Consider the following 17,682-nt stretch of genomic DNA (forward strand, 5'->3'; position numbering starts at 1 on the left):
ATCGATGTTACAATAAAACTAATTGGTACTACACATGATGAAAAGCAAATGAAAAAAATGCAAAAACAAAACCAGAGTGTCCAAATTTTTAACTTCTTTCAGACTCGGGAACTGATAAGCAAATTGTAACAGAGCGTACGATAAAAAAAAGCGCTTTAACATAATTAGGTTTCCAAGAATGCCAAAAAAAATGAGAGCAATATTCCAAATTCTCGCGAATCAGTTGCGCTCTTGATCGATGATAGAGCCAACCAAACATGAATGAATGAACCAAAAAAAATCGCTTATAAAAATAATTAACCAATATTGATCAGGGTCGGACTTTTGGGCGATCAGAAATCATCTAACACTGCAATCCCTAATCACGATTGCAGATGCACGCCAACATTGCGATACACTGATAAAGGAGGAAGCGAACGACGACGACGATGATGATGACGATATGCAGCAGCACCATCAACAACAGCACCATCAGCAGCAACAGCAGCAGCAGCAACAACATCAGCATCAGCAGCAGCAACAGCGGAAACAGTTGATTCATCAACAGAAACAACAGCAACAGCGGAATTGTTTAAGTGCCTCGGTTGACGGTGAGAATGCAGGGTTGAGGGAGCCGGACGAGAACGACAGTCGTTACCTGGACGATGATGAAGAAGAGGAGGACGAGGATGGGATCGACGACGATGAGATGAAGGCAGATATTATGTCGATCGATAGCGACTACCATAAGCAATTAGCTGCGGCCGGAGTCCTGGCGGCAGCTGCTGTGGCCGCCAGTGGCAACGGTGGTAACCCACTGGGTGACGGCAGTGAGCCGAATGATTTTTTTAGCGCCCACAAGTCCGGCTCTCGTGATCTAGCGCTCAAGCAACACATCCTGAACGAGAAAGCTCGCCTACATGCTCACCTTCAACGGCACCAGCAACAGTTGGCTGGCTTTCTACTGTCGACGTCTGCAGCGGCCGCTACAACGCCTCCTACGTCCACTCCTCAAAACTGTATCAACCAATCCACCAATTCGACAACCTCGCCATTCGCCTCGGGCACCGGTAGTCTAAGCAGGAGCGTCACTGGCAACACTGTAAATAGTAATTCTGTAAACAACAGCTTCTCGCACGACAGCAAACCCCAGAAGCAGTCGCAAACGCCGGGCGATCGTCTCAACCCCTTTGCCTACAACAACAACAGTAGCAACTCCGGCCAGGTCTACCTGTTACCGTGTCCTTTATGCGAAGTCCCCCTAGAACCACGTGTCTTTAGACAGCACCTCGATCGTCACTATCCACGTGACAGTCCGGTCTGTCCGGTCATCCAGTGTGGCCGTCGCTTTGCTCACCCGAACTCGGTTCGGAACCACATGCGCCTGAAACACACCAGCCAATGGGCGAAGATGAAGGCGATGCGCTCATCCGGTGGTCCCTTCACCGGGATTCCTTGAACCGGCGACGAAGCTACACCGCCGCGGCTGCTGCAACACCGGAGTAGTTCCGAAGCCGGCAACGACGACAACGACAACGACGACGGCGGCGGCGGCAGCAGCAGCCATAGCAGCAGCTAGTGATTAGACCGTGCGAAACTGAACATTCCTCACAAGTGACTGGTGGTGTGTCCGTGGGTCTCCACTATTAGTTTTTGTTTTTTTTGTTTGTTTTTGCCGATGGTCCATCGATCCATACGGTTATACACTAAAGTTCCTAACTATTCAAAAAAAAAAACAGTGTAAGTGAGTAGGCGTAAAGAAGGGCTGCTGCTACTAGGAGGGGGAAGGGGGCGGGAACCTGGTATGACGTGATTATTGTGGCGGACGGTTTCGTTCTGATGACAAGGATATATCTATAAGTTACTAATCAATTATAGGTGTTTTGGTTTGAAATTTAAGAACGTATTAGACCCTAGAAAAACGTAGCGGCAATGGATCAGTAAACATTTAACAATCTTGAAAATGACTTAAAAATCTGGCATCATGGTTGATCGCAGTAGCTTTGGATGGACATTAGACTGTCCAGAAAAGGCACATCCCTGAACCAATTCCTAGTCCGACCAGGAGCGTCTGGTCCAAATTTGAACCAAATTGGACAAGTCTAGCTACCGGAACAATGAGCTTAAAATTTCAATGGATTTTTTACAATTTACACGATGAAAACACATGAATTCGCATTTTCACCGCTAAGTGGCACTGTATGCATTAGATCTTCACTTTAAGTGAGAAAAGGGAAGATAATTGTATCCCGAACAACTTTATTGAAGACTGCACATCAATCCAGCTTCTTTGGGAGAAGTTATTAAATATTTAACTAAGTGCTATCTGAATCAATTTTGCAAGAGGCCTAACAGCGCACGTCGACGAATTACGAATTTGATGCCAACGATTTTTTTTGTGGATTAAATAATGTGCTTGGAAGAATTTTAGTGCAATAGTATGCGTCAAATTTTGACTGAAAAGTTTTAGTTACACATTTGACCGAACAGAGGGCGGAAACACTAACTTTACAACTAAGAGAGATAGAACATGGGTACGTTCAGTGAAATTACTGAAAAGTATCTTTTTTACAACTTTGCAGAAGACACCAAATTTCTATCTCACTCCGTTGAAAAAATAAAGATGGCGCCCTCTATACGGTGAAATGTGAAACGCAAATTTTCTAACCGAAAGATGACTCATATTATGTACTAAAATTATTCTGTTAGGCCTCGTGCAAAACAGATTCAAACATCACTTCGTTAAATGTTTAATAACTTCTCCTATTAAAGTTGGATTTGAGTCTTCTACTAAGTTGTAAGCAATAAAATTATCTTTCCTATTCTCACTTACAGTGCGAGTTCCGTTTTTCCGTGTAAATTGTCGAAAATCCCAGACAAACTTCAAGCACGTCTGTCCGGTAGCTAGACTTGTCCAAATTGGTAAAACTTTAAAGAAGACACTTCTGATGAAACTAGGAATCGACTCAGGAGTGGGCCAAAGGAATCATGCTTTCTTGTCACTTAATGGACATCCTCTCTACTTATTCTCACCAAACCGCCATATTTATTTGGCTGCACTCAAAGTGTCTGTATTTTCGGACAATTTGTTAGGTAACAGCCGAATTAAAGATTGATTCAGTCAGAAACCGGGCGCAAAGAATCAACTCTATGGCATAGAGAAATTGTGGTGGTCAAAATATAAAAAAAAAATATTCTGATGATTGTATGATCAAATACCGAACCTTCCTTTAAATTACTCGCATTGGCGGGTTAACATCTTGCTGGTCTCCGTTAACTGCCTTAGACCAGGAGCGGATCCAGAAAAAACCTCATGAATGAAATCACTTTTGGTGTTCAACCTTGGCTTGAAATGATTTTGAGTTTGAAGCTAATTTAAAATTGAAACTAATTTACAATTTCTCAACAAGTTAAAAATTTGCGGAGGGGGTCTGGACCCCCAGGACCCTCCCCTCTAGATCCTCCACTGCCTTAGACCCTTAATAAACCTATAAGACGGGCACCGCTGTACCACTTTCTGTACCACCGTAGTTTGTTTGTAACAAAAACTTGAATTTTTGTTCGCAACTGCAATTCTCTTGTCAGATCTGGAGTTTTTGAGCAAATGTATGCATGGAAACGACCTTGAACTTCCTGATAACATTTCGTTTAGCCGCGGTCGGATAAAATTCAAACGTCGATACATGTTATTCATATATTTTTATGCAAATCATTTAAAAGTGATGTATTATTCAAGCAAATATTTGATCCTTTATTTTAGGAAATTGAACTTAAACATTTGAAGATCCCCGCATTAATAGTTCCGGTAGTGTAAAAAATGACAGACTGCAATTCGCAGGAACATATTGCTTGCCATACCAGCACTTTTCGACCACATTTCTACACTCCACGAATTTTCGAACTTATTATCGAACTCTTTTAATCAACTTCCGGACAAGTGTTTCATCACACCCAACCAGCTGCTTTACCAGATTTTTTAAACTCCCTTTTCATAATCGGCTTGTAACGTTCGATGTACCGAAGCTGACGGCAATCTGGTAAATTCCCTTTCCCGTGAATCAACTGATAGTTGTTCTGAGGTTTTAAGCCAACGCTAAATCCGACCCAAACAGTGCACTATGGTCCCAAAGCCTTATTTAGGAAGACAAAATTATTAGCGTCCAAACCGTTAGTCTCGTCGCCAAACTTGTTTATTATTTTTCGTCGATTAGTTAAACTAGGATGGTTCAAAGTGTCAACGTTTTAGATATGTAAAGTTTTGTGCTACGCAATGTTTTACTAAGTTATAAAACAATGTTCTTTCAAAAAGTATCACATACTCAATTGAATGACGGTAACTTTCAGTATTATCGCACCAATTGACTATTTCTTAGATGATTTTAAGAAAAGAGATTGAACGATCAAAACGCAACCCCTTAAAATCGCTATTTTTCATGTGTAGTTTCATTCATTTATTTATCTTAAATATGCTCACGACCCTTTTAGAACTGCATATGGCGTATATTATTGTTGACGAAACAAAGATTTATATTGTCGATATGAAGAGTTGAAAAAATTTTGGTTGAAAAACATTTTTTTAGAAGTAACGGTTCAAAAACATTTTTTACGTGATATACCTAAAACAGTTTTATCTTCCTAAATACGGCTTTGGAACCATAGCGCAATGGAAGAGGGCATTGCTTGTCATATAAAGGCAGTTCTGCTCGATAGATTTCTGCATCTATAGTTACAGTAATGTAAAAAATTGTAGACATCAAACCGCAGGAACATATTGCTTGCCAAATCAGCACTTTCGACCAAGTTTCTCCACTGGAATGGACCTATCGGAATCACCTACAACGGCCATATACTATTATGCACCTGGTAGGCTTTTGAGCCCTTTTTCACATGTGTCACTTTGGCGATTTTCTACGTTTTATAAGCCTTTTCACTGTTCCATTTCTTGATACGTTGGATAATTCCAGCACTAGTTTCCGCTCTATTGGTCACATATTCACGTATCAGTGTCGATTTATTTTCCCTAATTGAAGATGCCACTTTCTAGACCAGTTTCTCGCGTTCGAAGGTACGGCTTTGCTGTTTCTTCCTGGCTGGTTCATCCAAAGAATAGTGTTCCCTAACCTTGCTTATGGAGGATTTTACACTCGCGTGACGGATTCCGAAGCGCTTCAACAAATTTTCGTAGAATTACACCCTCTTAATTTAACCATGTGTACAAGACCTTAATTTTCACTTCATTTTCAATGCACGACATTTTGGAAACAAAGAATTTAAGCCGCAGAAAAAGTCAATAAACAAAAAATGACAGTCAAACGCACAGCATGCTGTGATGAGCACAACAAAAGCATCACAGATACGTGCGCATAAGGCAATTGTATATATTTCAGATGAAGTTCTTCTCTCCGCAGAAACTCACTTCACCTTCGACAAATGTTCTGGCAAATTTGTTCCTTTCTCAATGATTTGACACAGTGTTCATCAAGTGATAAGGCCACATTATGCAACAATTGAGATATCTGACGTTTAAAATATGCACACTAATGGTTCGCATCTTTATATTACCGCCCTCCCTTTTAAGCCCAGAAGCGGTTTGATTGTCTCCAAATTCGCGCGTGTAAACGATTTATTGCCTCCCAATTCAAACGTCAAAACGGCACAATACCAACGCAACCTGATAAGTCTATGTCGAAAAAAGTTTTGCATACAAGTTTGTACACAATTAATCTTTTGTTTCGAGCTATGTCACCGCTGACTTTTCTGTAATTGATTTCAATCAGGGAGGTGTCACTCCTGTCATCCACTATGGAGATATACGGACTTTGACAGTAATCAACATATGATGGGCCCATGTAGCCCGTGCAATAGCATGGGGTTGTTTTGATTTTACCAAAGGCAGATGTTGGCTAGGACAAAATGGCTGCCTAGCAGGGGCCTGATTTCAATACCTTCCAGCAAAGGTCAAACGATAGTATTCCGTTGACAGAAATGTTTCAGGACATATCATATGGAATTTGCGAATTTATATGATTTTGCGATTTTTGGAAATTATTCTAAAAACCTAATACAATTATCGTAGAATATGTAGAGTAGTCTAAATTCATGGAAAAGGTTGTCGAAGACATTCTAATTTGATTTTAAAAAATATTTCATGACGACAAAGGTATACTATAATATTTTTCATCGTTAAATGAAACTGGCAGCACTGCTTCAGCATAAGCATGCCATAATGTAACTCAAAAACTTTCGATATTGAAACCCAAGTAACCAATAGGCATTTATAGAGAAACATTGTCTTGTATCTGCTTTAGATCTGCATACAAAGCACCCCTTAAAAGCCGATAAGCCCTATATACTGATTTAATGCTCATATAATGCCAGAAAATGCGAAATATTGGCAATTGAATATCGATGTTAGATCACCGTGAACTTATTTTGGCGGATTTTAATTGATATTTTTCGGTGAAAATGAGCGGAAAGAGGTTAATTGGTTTACGTTTCGGCCTACTGTTACTTTTCAGCCATCATCAGAAATTTACTATATAAAAAAGTATAAAAAATAAGCATTATTACAATTTTCATCACAATAGTTTACAGTCACTTAAAACACCTAGCTATTCTACCCTCTATTCCCCATTGGGTTGCTTTTCTGACTACTCTAAATCTGTTGCCTCTCCCTGAACAGCTGTTGTGAGACGTGAGTGTTTCCCTATCGAGTTTAATTTTTTGAGCAAGCCGTTGTATGTAGTAGAGAACCCCATCGCATCCCGTTGTAGATTAACCGCAGTTTTCTCTCTCAATTTGATGTGGAGAACTTCTGCGTTTAGTCTGTTGCGCTCATTGTTGATTCTTTCGAGAATTTTGGTGCGAGATTACAATTACATTGGCAATTACATGCAAAGTTTGAAAACCCGTTTTTTGCATTATTGATTCAATTAAGCAGCAACAATGTAAAACTCTCAAATTTGAATGTTTGTTATTGGCACTATTCATGCTATTGTACAGTTGCAGTTGGGTGTTATTTTTGCCAACGTTTGCAACACTGTCGTATTTTCGTGTCGTCGTAATTCTTAAAATACCTTATCATCGACACCAGAGAGGTAACTTCACCATCCACCAGACTAGAGAGATTTTTCAGCTCAGAAAATCACATTGACCTCGGCTGGGATTGAACCTACACCCACTGGGGCTGGAAGTAGTCATGCTTGCCACTGAATCACTGGCGCAGTCATCTGCTTAAAAGTATAATTGACCCTCTTCTAATTATAGGTGATAAGTATTTTGATCTTATCGGAGTTTGAACATGAAAGATAATCATGTGTTCTTCCTGGGACATCATCATAGCCCCTGGGATAGCATAAGGGTTTGTGCATTGGGCCGGAGTCCCAAGGGTTGCAGATTCGAATGCTCCCTCGATGGATATTTTTTCTCAAAATTGCGTTCATTTAACTTACCATTTTCGATCTGTCTTCCCCGTAGGGTACCACCAAAAAAAATCTTAAATATGTATGAGCAATACTTTTTGAAAATTATCTATACTACTACCTCGTCATTTACGGCAAATACGCTTCTTTGTTCTGTTTCTGCCTTGACTATGTATATTGAACATATTCGGTTGCAGTGAAACATGCCGAATATAAATCTCAATAAGAGATGCATAAGAAACAAAAATGATTTTATCGGTATATTGGCTTTATATTTGCTCTGTAATAGCCGCAAATGCGTGTGAGCTTTGTTAAGCCAAAGACAGCCTTGCGTTCTTCTAAGATATATATATATATATATATTTAAAAAGCGCTATGGTATCCAATCAAGCTCTGGAAACACCCGCATCAATTTATTTTTGACTAGTTTTTAACATAGTGATCGAGGGCTACTATGTGTCCCTCACCTTTTTATGCTAAAGGTATGTTATTGCAAAATGAATTTTGGCTCGAAAAATACCATAAAATGCCATATGTAAAGCATAAATGCTATAAAGATCCTTAAGGCTTGTATGCATTATATAAACTTTATATACGTTCTCGGTAATCAACAAGCATTGGTACAAGCAGTAGAGTAGCATATAATTTGCATTTGAGATGCTTGTTGCAGCATTCAAGCAACTATTTTGAGGCCAATAAACAGCATTTTAAATGCACAACAGCAGTGTAAAAAAAACTTTTTCATGGCACAGCAGTAATGTAGCCGTGTATTTTGCCAAAATCAGCTTTTAAATGGCATTTAAAGAACTTTAGTGCTTACCAGGTAGCCGTTAATACGCATTTTACAAGCTTATTGGTTACCTGACCTAATATATAGTATATAGTGCCGGCGATAAGGTTACATTTTGACTGTGCCAATATATCAGCAGGTCTATTATTTGGATTATTTTTGAATGTGGGTCTTTCCCAACAACAATCGAGTTCTCTCGGTGTTATCGTTGACTGCTCCTGTAACGGTCCTTAACTGTTGGGTGTTTCGCCTTTCTTGTAACTAACCTGGCGACTGTTGTGATAAATCATTGGATTCTTTGCTCTCCCAGAAAATCCCACTGTGTGCCCAGGCGATATTACTGTCCTGATCGCTACATTCAGCTTGGTTGTTAGCTACGTGCAAGAGCAATACTCATACGGTTTTACCTCCACAGCGAGAGTGGCTGGTGATTTTGGATTTTTTGCGATTTCCCGGGGAAGAGAAATTCTACACCTAGCTAAACTTAGACAATCTTTCACCAACGGCACATAATAGTTATGACCAATACACTTTGTCGAAATTCTGTTTGTTGTCAGCGCATACTGGTGTTTCTTTTGATGCCTACCCTTTGGTTAGTAAAAATCTTCAGGTCCATTTTTCACCAGAAGTCGAAACCCTAGTTAGATAACTAAGGTTGCTGTTAGTAGAAACACTCAGTGCCGTTAATCATCAGGAAAGGACCTTTTTCGTTTCGGTTTTTTGATCCAAAATGGTGTCCAACCAAAATGTTATCTTATAAATGTGTTTTTTTTCTAGCTTTTTTTTTCTTGAAACTGTACTATGTTAGTTCCAAACTATAACACATATCAAAACGAATTTTTTAACTGCAGTTAGTGGTCAGCCAGTCCACAAACAACGACAGCAATAAACTCGCGAGAGATTGAACTGCTTGTAACTGTTGTCCAGCGCTGAACTTCTATTTATTATCGTTACAGTTGAAACCAGGAAAATCCAACCAGCGACAATCGTTTCTTCTCTTGTTTAGTGGTAATCCATGATGTCGGAAGTAGTGCGCTGTGTAGCGCATCATTGTACGAATACAGCGCACTACTTCCGACGTAATTCCATTGTTTAGAACCAGAGAAAATACGATTGTCGCTCGTTGGATTTTGCAGTTTTCAACTGCAACCAGAATATTTTCCGGTTGCTGCGTAGCAACCAACACTCATTCGACCTCCACAGGCTTGCTTTGTGATGCTATCATATATTGATAGAGTATTGTTCCTCCTTCGAAAGATCAGCTCATAATAAACTGCCTTCAAATATTTTCATTGTCATGAACCGCTATCCGGGTTGGACGATATTTTGAAATTTTGTAATCCGACCGTCCGTACATAACCGTCATAGAACGTTTACCCGCCCTCGTCTCCATTCACGTGGGCACTCTCACCTGGAAGAAACTTCTTTGTGAAAAAACCCTTCGTACTAAATAACAAAATATAAGAAAAAAAGTAAAACAAACGTCGCTATCGTGTAATAATGCACGACGCACGCCCGCGCCCGTAAAGCAGTTGTTCAAAACAGTTGAAGTTGTGTGATTCTTAGCATTCTTTTCCTTCTTATTTCTAGTCTCGGTATCATTATTATAACATAATTAATTATAAATAAAAACAAAAGCACTGGCAACACTTGCTACCGATTTTGGGGAAACCCCCACCCGCCGTGCATCGTTACAAATATAGTTAGAGTAAAGGCTTTCCATTTTTTTTCTCGATAGGTTACTAGATTGTTGTTTGTATCGACCCGAGCAAAAGAAAAAAAAAAACGATAAACAAAATAAATCATTTCTCAATCAGTATTATTTTGCCCCTTGTGTAAGCCGCCTGCACGCAGCCAAAAAAGGTTAGATTTATTTATTGCAGATTAGTTATCGAACTAAGATTAACGTAGAAAAAAGGGGGGCCTCGTGCCATCCGGTTCCTAAACGCATTGGAGTTGTAAACAGTACGATTCGTTTTATTCCTTCACTATAGATAAGTTGTATTCCTTCTAACGTAACAGCAAAACTACAAAGTCCTAGTGATTATGATTCCTTCACTTTTAAGTGTAACGCCGTTCAGTTTGAATCGCTGCGAAAAGCAAACTAAACGAACTAGAGAAAAAAAAAGTTGAATAATTTTCTATTTTTAGACATTCTAAAATGGTTCCTATAATGTAATTGACTATATATTGAGCAGAAGAACTAACTGTATATTTATGCAAATACACATATAAATAATATGAAAAAAGCAAAACAAATGCGTAGAGTTATATATAAAATAACTTTAAAAAAGCAAGTAGATAAGACGCTGTGAGCAGTACACTAAAGAGTAACAACAATTAAATAAACAAACCAGCCCAAAACTTGCGTTTTCCCCTTTCTACCCAACTCAATACACACAGTCAGGCAAACAAAATTTTCCATCACCAGCCGCAAACCGCACCTTCGTTAATGCCAACGTCCACTTGTAGTACCCCACCCTATTCTAACTATACCGATTATTATCGTCATATTTTCTCATACTGGAGACAGTTATTAGTGTGGCAAAATAGTTTATTTCCTAACCGTTCCGTTGTCCTTCATCGCCGGTGGCAAGCAATTCAAGTTCTCCCACCTCGCAATATTGTGTCCGTAATTCCTGCTGAAACAATACTAAAAGGAGAACGTATGCAAACCGATTAGTTTTAGGTTAGGATATAACACGATACTAAAACGCTAGCAGGCGTATTAATATTAGATTTCAATTTAGTTAGCCCACCACCCCCCACTTTGATTTCAAATTGATGGAAACAAAACTCGCCATAATGAAACATATTTTAGGGCCAATGTAAGTTCAGTTGTGGCTTTACGTTTGCTGGTTTTGACAGAGGAAAAAAACGATTCAACGGCAATAGAAAAACAATAAAAAAAAAACAAGTAAACAACTGCTTTGATACGAAAAATAAAAAAAAACGTTTGAACAATTAAAAACAACAACAGCATATACTAAACGCCATATTATACGATACCAACCAAAACAGTCAGCAGCAAAACAAAACAAACAAACAATATTAACAGAAGCTGTAAAGTTTAGTTTTGTATTGGAAGCTGAAAAGAGAGAGAAGGAGATATGAAGTAACTCACGTTTCTGAGAGGGAAAGAAAAAATAAACAAATTTACAAAAAGGAAATACAACTTTTACTCCTTCTTTTAATCCCCTTTTCAACTAACCTAACACGAGTGCCACCACATTAGCACATTAGCGAGCGCACAAATACATTCATAAACACAAAAATACACACGCACACACCAAAACACCTCGCCACCACTGTTGCCCTTCAGTTCGATTATGTTTATCATTTGCCACCATCTCTCTTTTTTCTCTTGCCACCCCTCTCTGATTGCAGTCTCTCGCCGTTCTTTAGAAATGCGAGTACGCGCCACAGATCCCCGACCGTGCCCCAAGTGCGGTAAGATCTACCGTTCGGCACACACCCTGCGCACCCATCTGGAGGATAAGCACACGGTTTGCCCCGGCTATCGGTGCGTACTGTGCGGAACCGTTGCCAAATCGCGCAACTCATTGCACTCGCACATGTCCCGCCAGCATCGTGGAATCTCGACCAAGGATCTACCGGTACTGCCGATGCCTAGTCCGTTCGATCCGGAACTTGCATCCCGTCTGCTGGCCAAGGCCGGTGTGAAGATTTCAGCGGCGGAACTGCGAGCACGCGCTTCCCCAACCGGTACCCGACGGAACGATGGTATGAAGCTGGAGCTGCGATCCGGAGGCGAGGGTGACGAGTTTGACGATCCCGAAGATCTGACCATGTCCCAGCAGAGCAGTCACAGCGAAAGCCAGCGGCGGTTCCACGAGAGTATGATGGGCATGTCGCCATCATGTAAGTATTTTTAGATCTGTTATACGCGGACTGGGTCGTTTTAATTTAGCGAAGTTCCTTTCGGTGACGTTTCAGCTTTTAACCACCCGAGCACGACGATAACGCGTGTTCGGCAGGGTGATAATGGTAAGGGCGGAATTGACGGCCGGGACGGCAATGGCGGAAGCGGAAACAGCAACAACAACAACAACAGTGGTAACGGATCGGGAATGTCTCTGTCGCTGGGCGATCGGCACGGAGGCAGTGGAAGCGGTAGCGGAATGAACCACATGCAACCGAACACACCCACCGGATCGGCGATTTTGGACACGTACTTGCAGTTTATAACGGAGAGCGCTTTCGGTAAGTGTTGTGTTTTCTTATTTCAATGTTGGTTGGAAACTAGTTGAAATGTTCCCGTGAGAGAGTTTTTGTTTCGGGTATATTGTATGGCTTCAACGACCTGGGGTCCCCATCCAAATATTTAAGGCAATTATTTTGATTATTTAAATGCTACGAAATTGGAAATCGGTTAAGTAGTTGACTTTCCGTGAAGTAAAATCACAGTTTGTTAAATTAAAACTAAGATAGCTCAAATATTTTAAGAAAATGTATTTTACGAATAACGTTTGTAAACAACTTTTTCACCGTGAGGCGACAGCTGCTATATTCCGTTGCTGAGCTTGACTTTCCATTTCGATAGACTTTTCAGCTTTTTCAGCGCACCGGTCAAATAATTTCAATTTTTTTTTTTTTCGTAACATTTGCATTATATCCACATGTTCATTTGCGATTTTATAAATGCGGAAGTGAAACTGTGGAGCTTTTAATATCATTGTAAGTTTACTTTAGTTTTTATATGGTTCTGGAATGCCACAGTTTAGTTTAGTTTTTATATAGTTCTAGAATGCCACAGCTCAAACCATCTTACCTTATGTTATATAGTCTAGACATTGGAAAAAGTATGACCGTGCATTTTGGTGTGCATATTTTGTATGCGTGGATGAAGTTAGCGTAAAAAAGTAAAACATTGTTTACATGAAAAGTTACAATGAACAAAATTATTATTGTAAATACCAAGTGTACCGGTGATGCCACAGAAAACACTTTATAAATCGATAATCTTTAGTCCTATAAATGCAAGTTCTTAGGCAAAGCTCTCTAAAACTATGTCGAAGAAATCAGAATCCTCTCTTTTCAGGACCAAAAGTTAATTTTTTGAGTCCGATCTTAGCAAGCCATTCTGAATTTTATTTTTTGTTAAATTTTGGGGAATATTCATACGAACAATTTCGGTTGGTTTGAACTAGTGAATAGTTTATTATATTCCCGATTTTGAAATTTCCGACAACTGTGCAGTAGGATCACTAGTATTTTTTCCTTTATGTTTAGTGCCAGAGCATATCCGTTCGTTCACCAGTTTTATTATAAACATCAACCTTACTCTTACTTAACGGCAGCAAGCGAAGAAACCCAAATGTTGCGACATTTTTGTTGGGGTGATTCTGAGGACGCTAGATAGAAGAGAGGGGCTAGATTAGGAGATTTATCTTTTCAATGAAAAGATAGATGAGGGACAAATAGGAAAGATCGCGACTTGCCAGGATATTCCGAACCGGAACACCGGGCGGTCTACCTCTGGCCCGGAGGGAATACTTTCACTGTGATCTGGCGCCACAATACCCGGTGCATGCCCAGACAACGTGATCGATGTCGTGATAACCTTCAAATAGTCGCTCGGATCGAGAGATACGATAATTTTCTGTCAATGTTATATCTGAAAAAAATGCATGAGAAATGGTAAAACTTGTTCGCGTTTGAGTTGCACTGATAGGTTCTGTTTATTTTGAACAATCTGTGGTTCCGGTGAAGTTCTCATTCCTAGAATCATTCAGCTGGATTTATCGGAAGAGATTGTTCTCCCTGAAGAATCAAACCTTTTTATGTGAATGCGGTCGAGTAGTTATTGGAGCCGATAGTTTTGCTGGCTGGTTACCACTAATCAGGAATCAGAATATATTGGCTCAAATGGCACGTTCCCCGTACATAGTCGGGGATTTGTGCCACTAATCAGGGTAATTTGGAGAGAGATGCCGCACATTTCTTAAAATCGATCCTGCATCAAAGTAAACCATTCAATATTTGATAAAATCATTGTTATCAATGGCGACAAGTTTCGAAAATACTGTGAAATGGTTTTTGTCATGAAGAAAAATTCATCAAATTTCCGTGAACATTTTTTAAAAAAAAGGTCATTGCGGGAAGATGCCGCATGTGCGGGTTGGATGCCGCACCATGGTCACAAACTGAAAAATGGCGAACAAAAATATTTTTAGCTATTGTTGATGTATTTGTGATTAGGGGTCTTCAGCTGAGATTACACCTATAAATCGGCCAGCACCTTCATTTAATTTTAAGGGGGTAATACCATTTCTAGAAACATTTTTTTATTCAACATTTAAAAAAATATTTTTCTTTTGCAACCTTGTGTAACGGTTAAGTTGGAGTAACTTAATTAAGGGTACTATTTATTTGTATGTTTGTACGAACGATATATTGGTAGAGGTTCCTTAAAAGCAGTTTTGGTCGTTTATTCCAACAGTGTATTTATATAACTTTGGTTTGTTCTTGAAAGATTCATTTTAAAAAGCATCAGTTCGTCGAAATTTTTATTTTTATCCCAAGATTGCCATCACTACAAATCAATGCGTTTACTAAAATTAGTGCCTGAAACTTTAAAGAATAAACCGAAGTAACTAATACTTAGATAAATGTCGCCCGTTTAAATATATAGATAAATAGACTCGTATTCCTATATGTCACTGTGTTAGGTCCGTTAGTTTGTGGATATACCTTATTAATAATCTATATCTGACGCAAATGATCATTTAATGACATTCCGAGGTGAAAAAAATATATTTCTGCCACGTATCCTCCATCGCCATCGAGTGCGGCATCTCACCCGCAAATTTGATGCGGCATCTCTCCCGAAATTACCCTACAGCCTATGGTACAACTCTGAATAGCAATGTATCGAAAAGCAACAGTAAATTAAGTTATCCTATACGAGCCGCGAAATGACGCCTCTTCTATTGAACGGAACAGATACTTGGTTAGTGGTTACGGGATCATGTACAATGTCGATGTGCTTATCATTGCTCAAATCCGATTGGATGTTCCTGCACTGGTAGTACTCATAGCCATTGATAAGCTGAATTTCTGCGGCACCGTTGTGATTTCCGTTGACGGACGAAACGTCAAGACTAGACTGGCATCACAGGAAGTCAACGGGGAATCATGAGAATAGGCCTTCTGAAACCGTTACAATATTTTTATCGAACTTAAAAAAGACAACTTTCTTTTCCGTTCGCATCGATTTTCGTGTCAATGTGAATTTCGATGAGAATAAAAATCTATTCTTAAGGACATTATACATGCGAGCCACAACATAGCTCTTACGCCGCACACACCCCTCTCCCCTGCCTAACCATGTATCTGACATGAGCAAATATAAAAATACGTTTTTCAATACACTATCCTTGCCGGTGTACCACGAAACTGCTACTTGAGGAAGCTAGAACATTTTCCTATACAATCAACCCGATTTTTTGACGGAATTCCATATGTAGCTCTTATTTTGTGCGAAAATATCACCCCTCTTCACTTGGGGTTTTCTTTTCAAAACACTTATTTTTCTTCTTCCCATTTTCAGAACACTTTTTCGAATGCACTTTAATCACACACCACTGAAAAAACAACCGCGAAACTTTAATCGTTTACTAACTAAACTTCAAATTTTCTTCCAATGTACAGATGACCGAAGGGAAATGTCCGAAAACTCTCGTTTGTGCGTTTGAATTTTCAATTCGAATTCCATTTTTTCTCGATGTAAACAAGCGCGTCGGTGCCTAGCAACAAGCGTGCGTTCCTGGCTTCCACATATCTTCACCTTAAAGGAAGGGTGGAGCTCGGCTCACAGAAACGAGCCTTGCTACTCCGTGAATTGACAGTTTTCGGTGACATCAGACAAATCGTTGAAATAAACAAAACGGATTTCTCGAAAGATGATAATTAACAATATTTAAGCTTTTACGGTGGAAAAAATAATGTGAAACGGGTTCTTGACGTAAATTACGTCATAATTATGCTAGACACAGTGGATAATCAGTGCATCTATGTTATTATGACCGAAAATTGGGAGTTTGGCTGCATGCCATAGAAAACATATCTAACCGTAATTTTCTATTCCTAGCAAAGGTTTAGACACCGGCATACATTCCTTGTGATCTATCATGTGTTGATCATTCGTTAACAGCAAACATTATATGAATTTCATCTAATTGTTTTCGCCGACGATTATATGTAAGCCGTGAGTGAGAGCACTCCAGGTAGAGTCTGGCCAAGATGAATTTGACGTATCCAAACGAGCAGAAATTTGATGTATCGAATGTATCCTAACAAGTAAAGCTCTTTGTTTTGGAATTAAATGAGTGTAAAATTGTAAGGTTTGTAAATTACAATTCAATAATAAGTCTTCAAAAGGGCTAAAGAGTTTGTTGTACACAAACTTATTTTGCTCATTATTCTGCTGCTGAGTTGAATTACATGAAAAATACACATGAATCAACATCTTGACCCTTGGTAGAATCCATTTCAATTGTTTTCTGGGTTTGAAATTATAACAGATTAAGAAAAAATCATCAAAACAAAAGTTTGTTTACAAATCTTATTAGCCCTATTCAAAAGTTGATATGAAATCTTACTTTTAAATTAGCAAACAACTTTATTTGCTGGACAGGATAATATCCAAAAATGTGTTTATTCTTATAAATTTAGAACATATTTCGTCGCTGTTGTGCTATCTTATGACAAACGCCATTTTGGGGTAAACTGAGTTAGATATGCTACATTACTTGTTTGAAAAATCTCTACAAAGTGGCGTTTTCAGAATTTTGAAATTCTACTTAGTTACTTAGATATAGCGAGAAACATGATGAGAAATTGTGAGTTTTTTGCTTCAAATCACTGTATCTAGAGATTTGCTCAAGTTATATTGAAGTTTTAGATGTTTTTATGTGTGAAAATGTCTGAGGAACGCAATGACATAAACATTTTCAAATGAAAATTACACGAGTTGTGAGAAAAACACAGTTTTAGTTTTAAACTGGAAATAAAGCATATTTGGCAACACTGTAATCAAAAATAACAATTTTTTCTAGATTCCCTGACTCATTTCCTTCAAAATGCATTTCACCGATTATTTTTAGACCATATGAACGCAAAGATATGAATAAAAGTTAAAAATTGATGATTTTTTTCTATGGAAAATTTTCCATGCACGATTATGACACGTCTTATAAATTTTGTCATCAATACACGCCTATGACACGTATGAGTGCGACTTTTGTTTACATTCATAGTAAAAACTCGCAACATAGTCAACCGATCTTCATAAAATTTGAGAGATTAATGCAGAATAGATAGAAGCATCAATTGTCTTCTTTGAATTGTTTACACCATTTATAAGTTTCAAGATATTCAATCTCAAACTTTAAAAATCGTTTTTCTCGAAATGTGCTAAATGGTGCTTGTCATAAGATAACACAACAGCGACGATTTATAACCATAGCA

The 17,682-nt window shown here is 38.9% G+C and overlaps 1 protein-coding gene and 1 long non-coding RNA gene across 11 annotated transcripts in view; one reads left to right on the plus strand and one right to left on the minus strand.

Moving 5' to 3' along the window:
- LOC131682029 (protein abrupt) overlaps window positions 1-17,682 on the plus strand; it is a 240,229-nt gene that overhangs the window by 207,903 nt on the left and 14,644 nt on the right. For 7 of the 10 annotated variants that reach the window (XM_058963188.1, XM_058963186.1, XM_058963190.1 and 4 more), the window contains 2 exons: window positions 11,578-12,072; window positions 12,127-12,414. In XM_058963188.1, the coding sequence (XP_058819171.1) occupies window positions 11,578-12,072; window positions 12,127-12,414 (783 nt within the window). Of the gene's footprint in view, window positions 1-374; window positions 11,233-11,577; window positions 12,073-12,126; window positions 12,415-17,682 lie in introns of those variants that run through there. The other 3 variants (XM_058963194.1, XM_058963193.1, XM_058963195.1) reach the window with 3 other exon arrangements.
- LOC131682030 (uncharacterized) overlaps window positions 1-17,682 on the minus strand; it is a 42,491-nt gene that overhangs the window by 544 nt on the left and 24,265 nt on the right. The gene's annotated exons all lie outside the window — the stretch shown is intronic.

The sequence above is a fragment of the Topomyia yanbarensis genome, chromosome 2 (genome assembly GCF_030247195.1).
Source record: "Topomyia yanbarensis strain Yona2022 chromosome 2, ASM3024719v1, whole genome shotgun sequence".
NCBI classification, from domain to species: domain Eukaryota; kingdom Metazoa; phylum Arthropoda; class Insecta; order Diptera; family Culicidae; genus Topomyia; species Topomyia yanbarensis.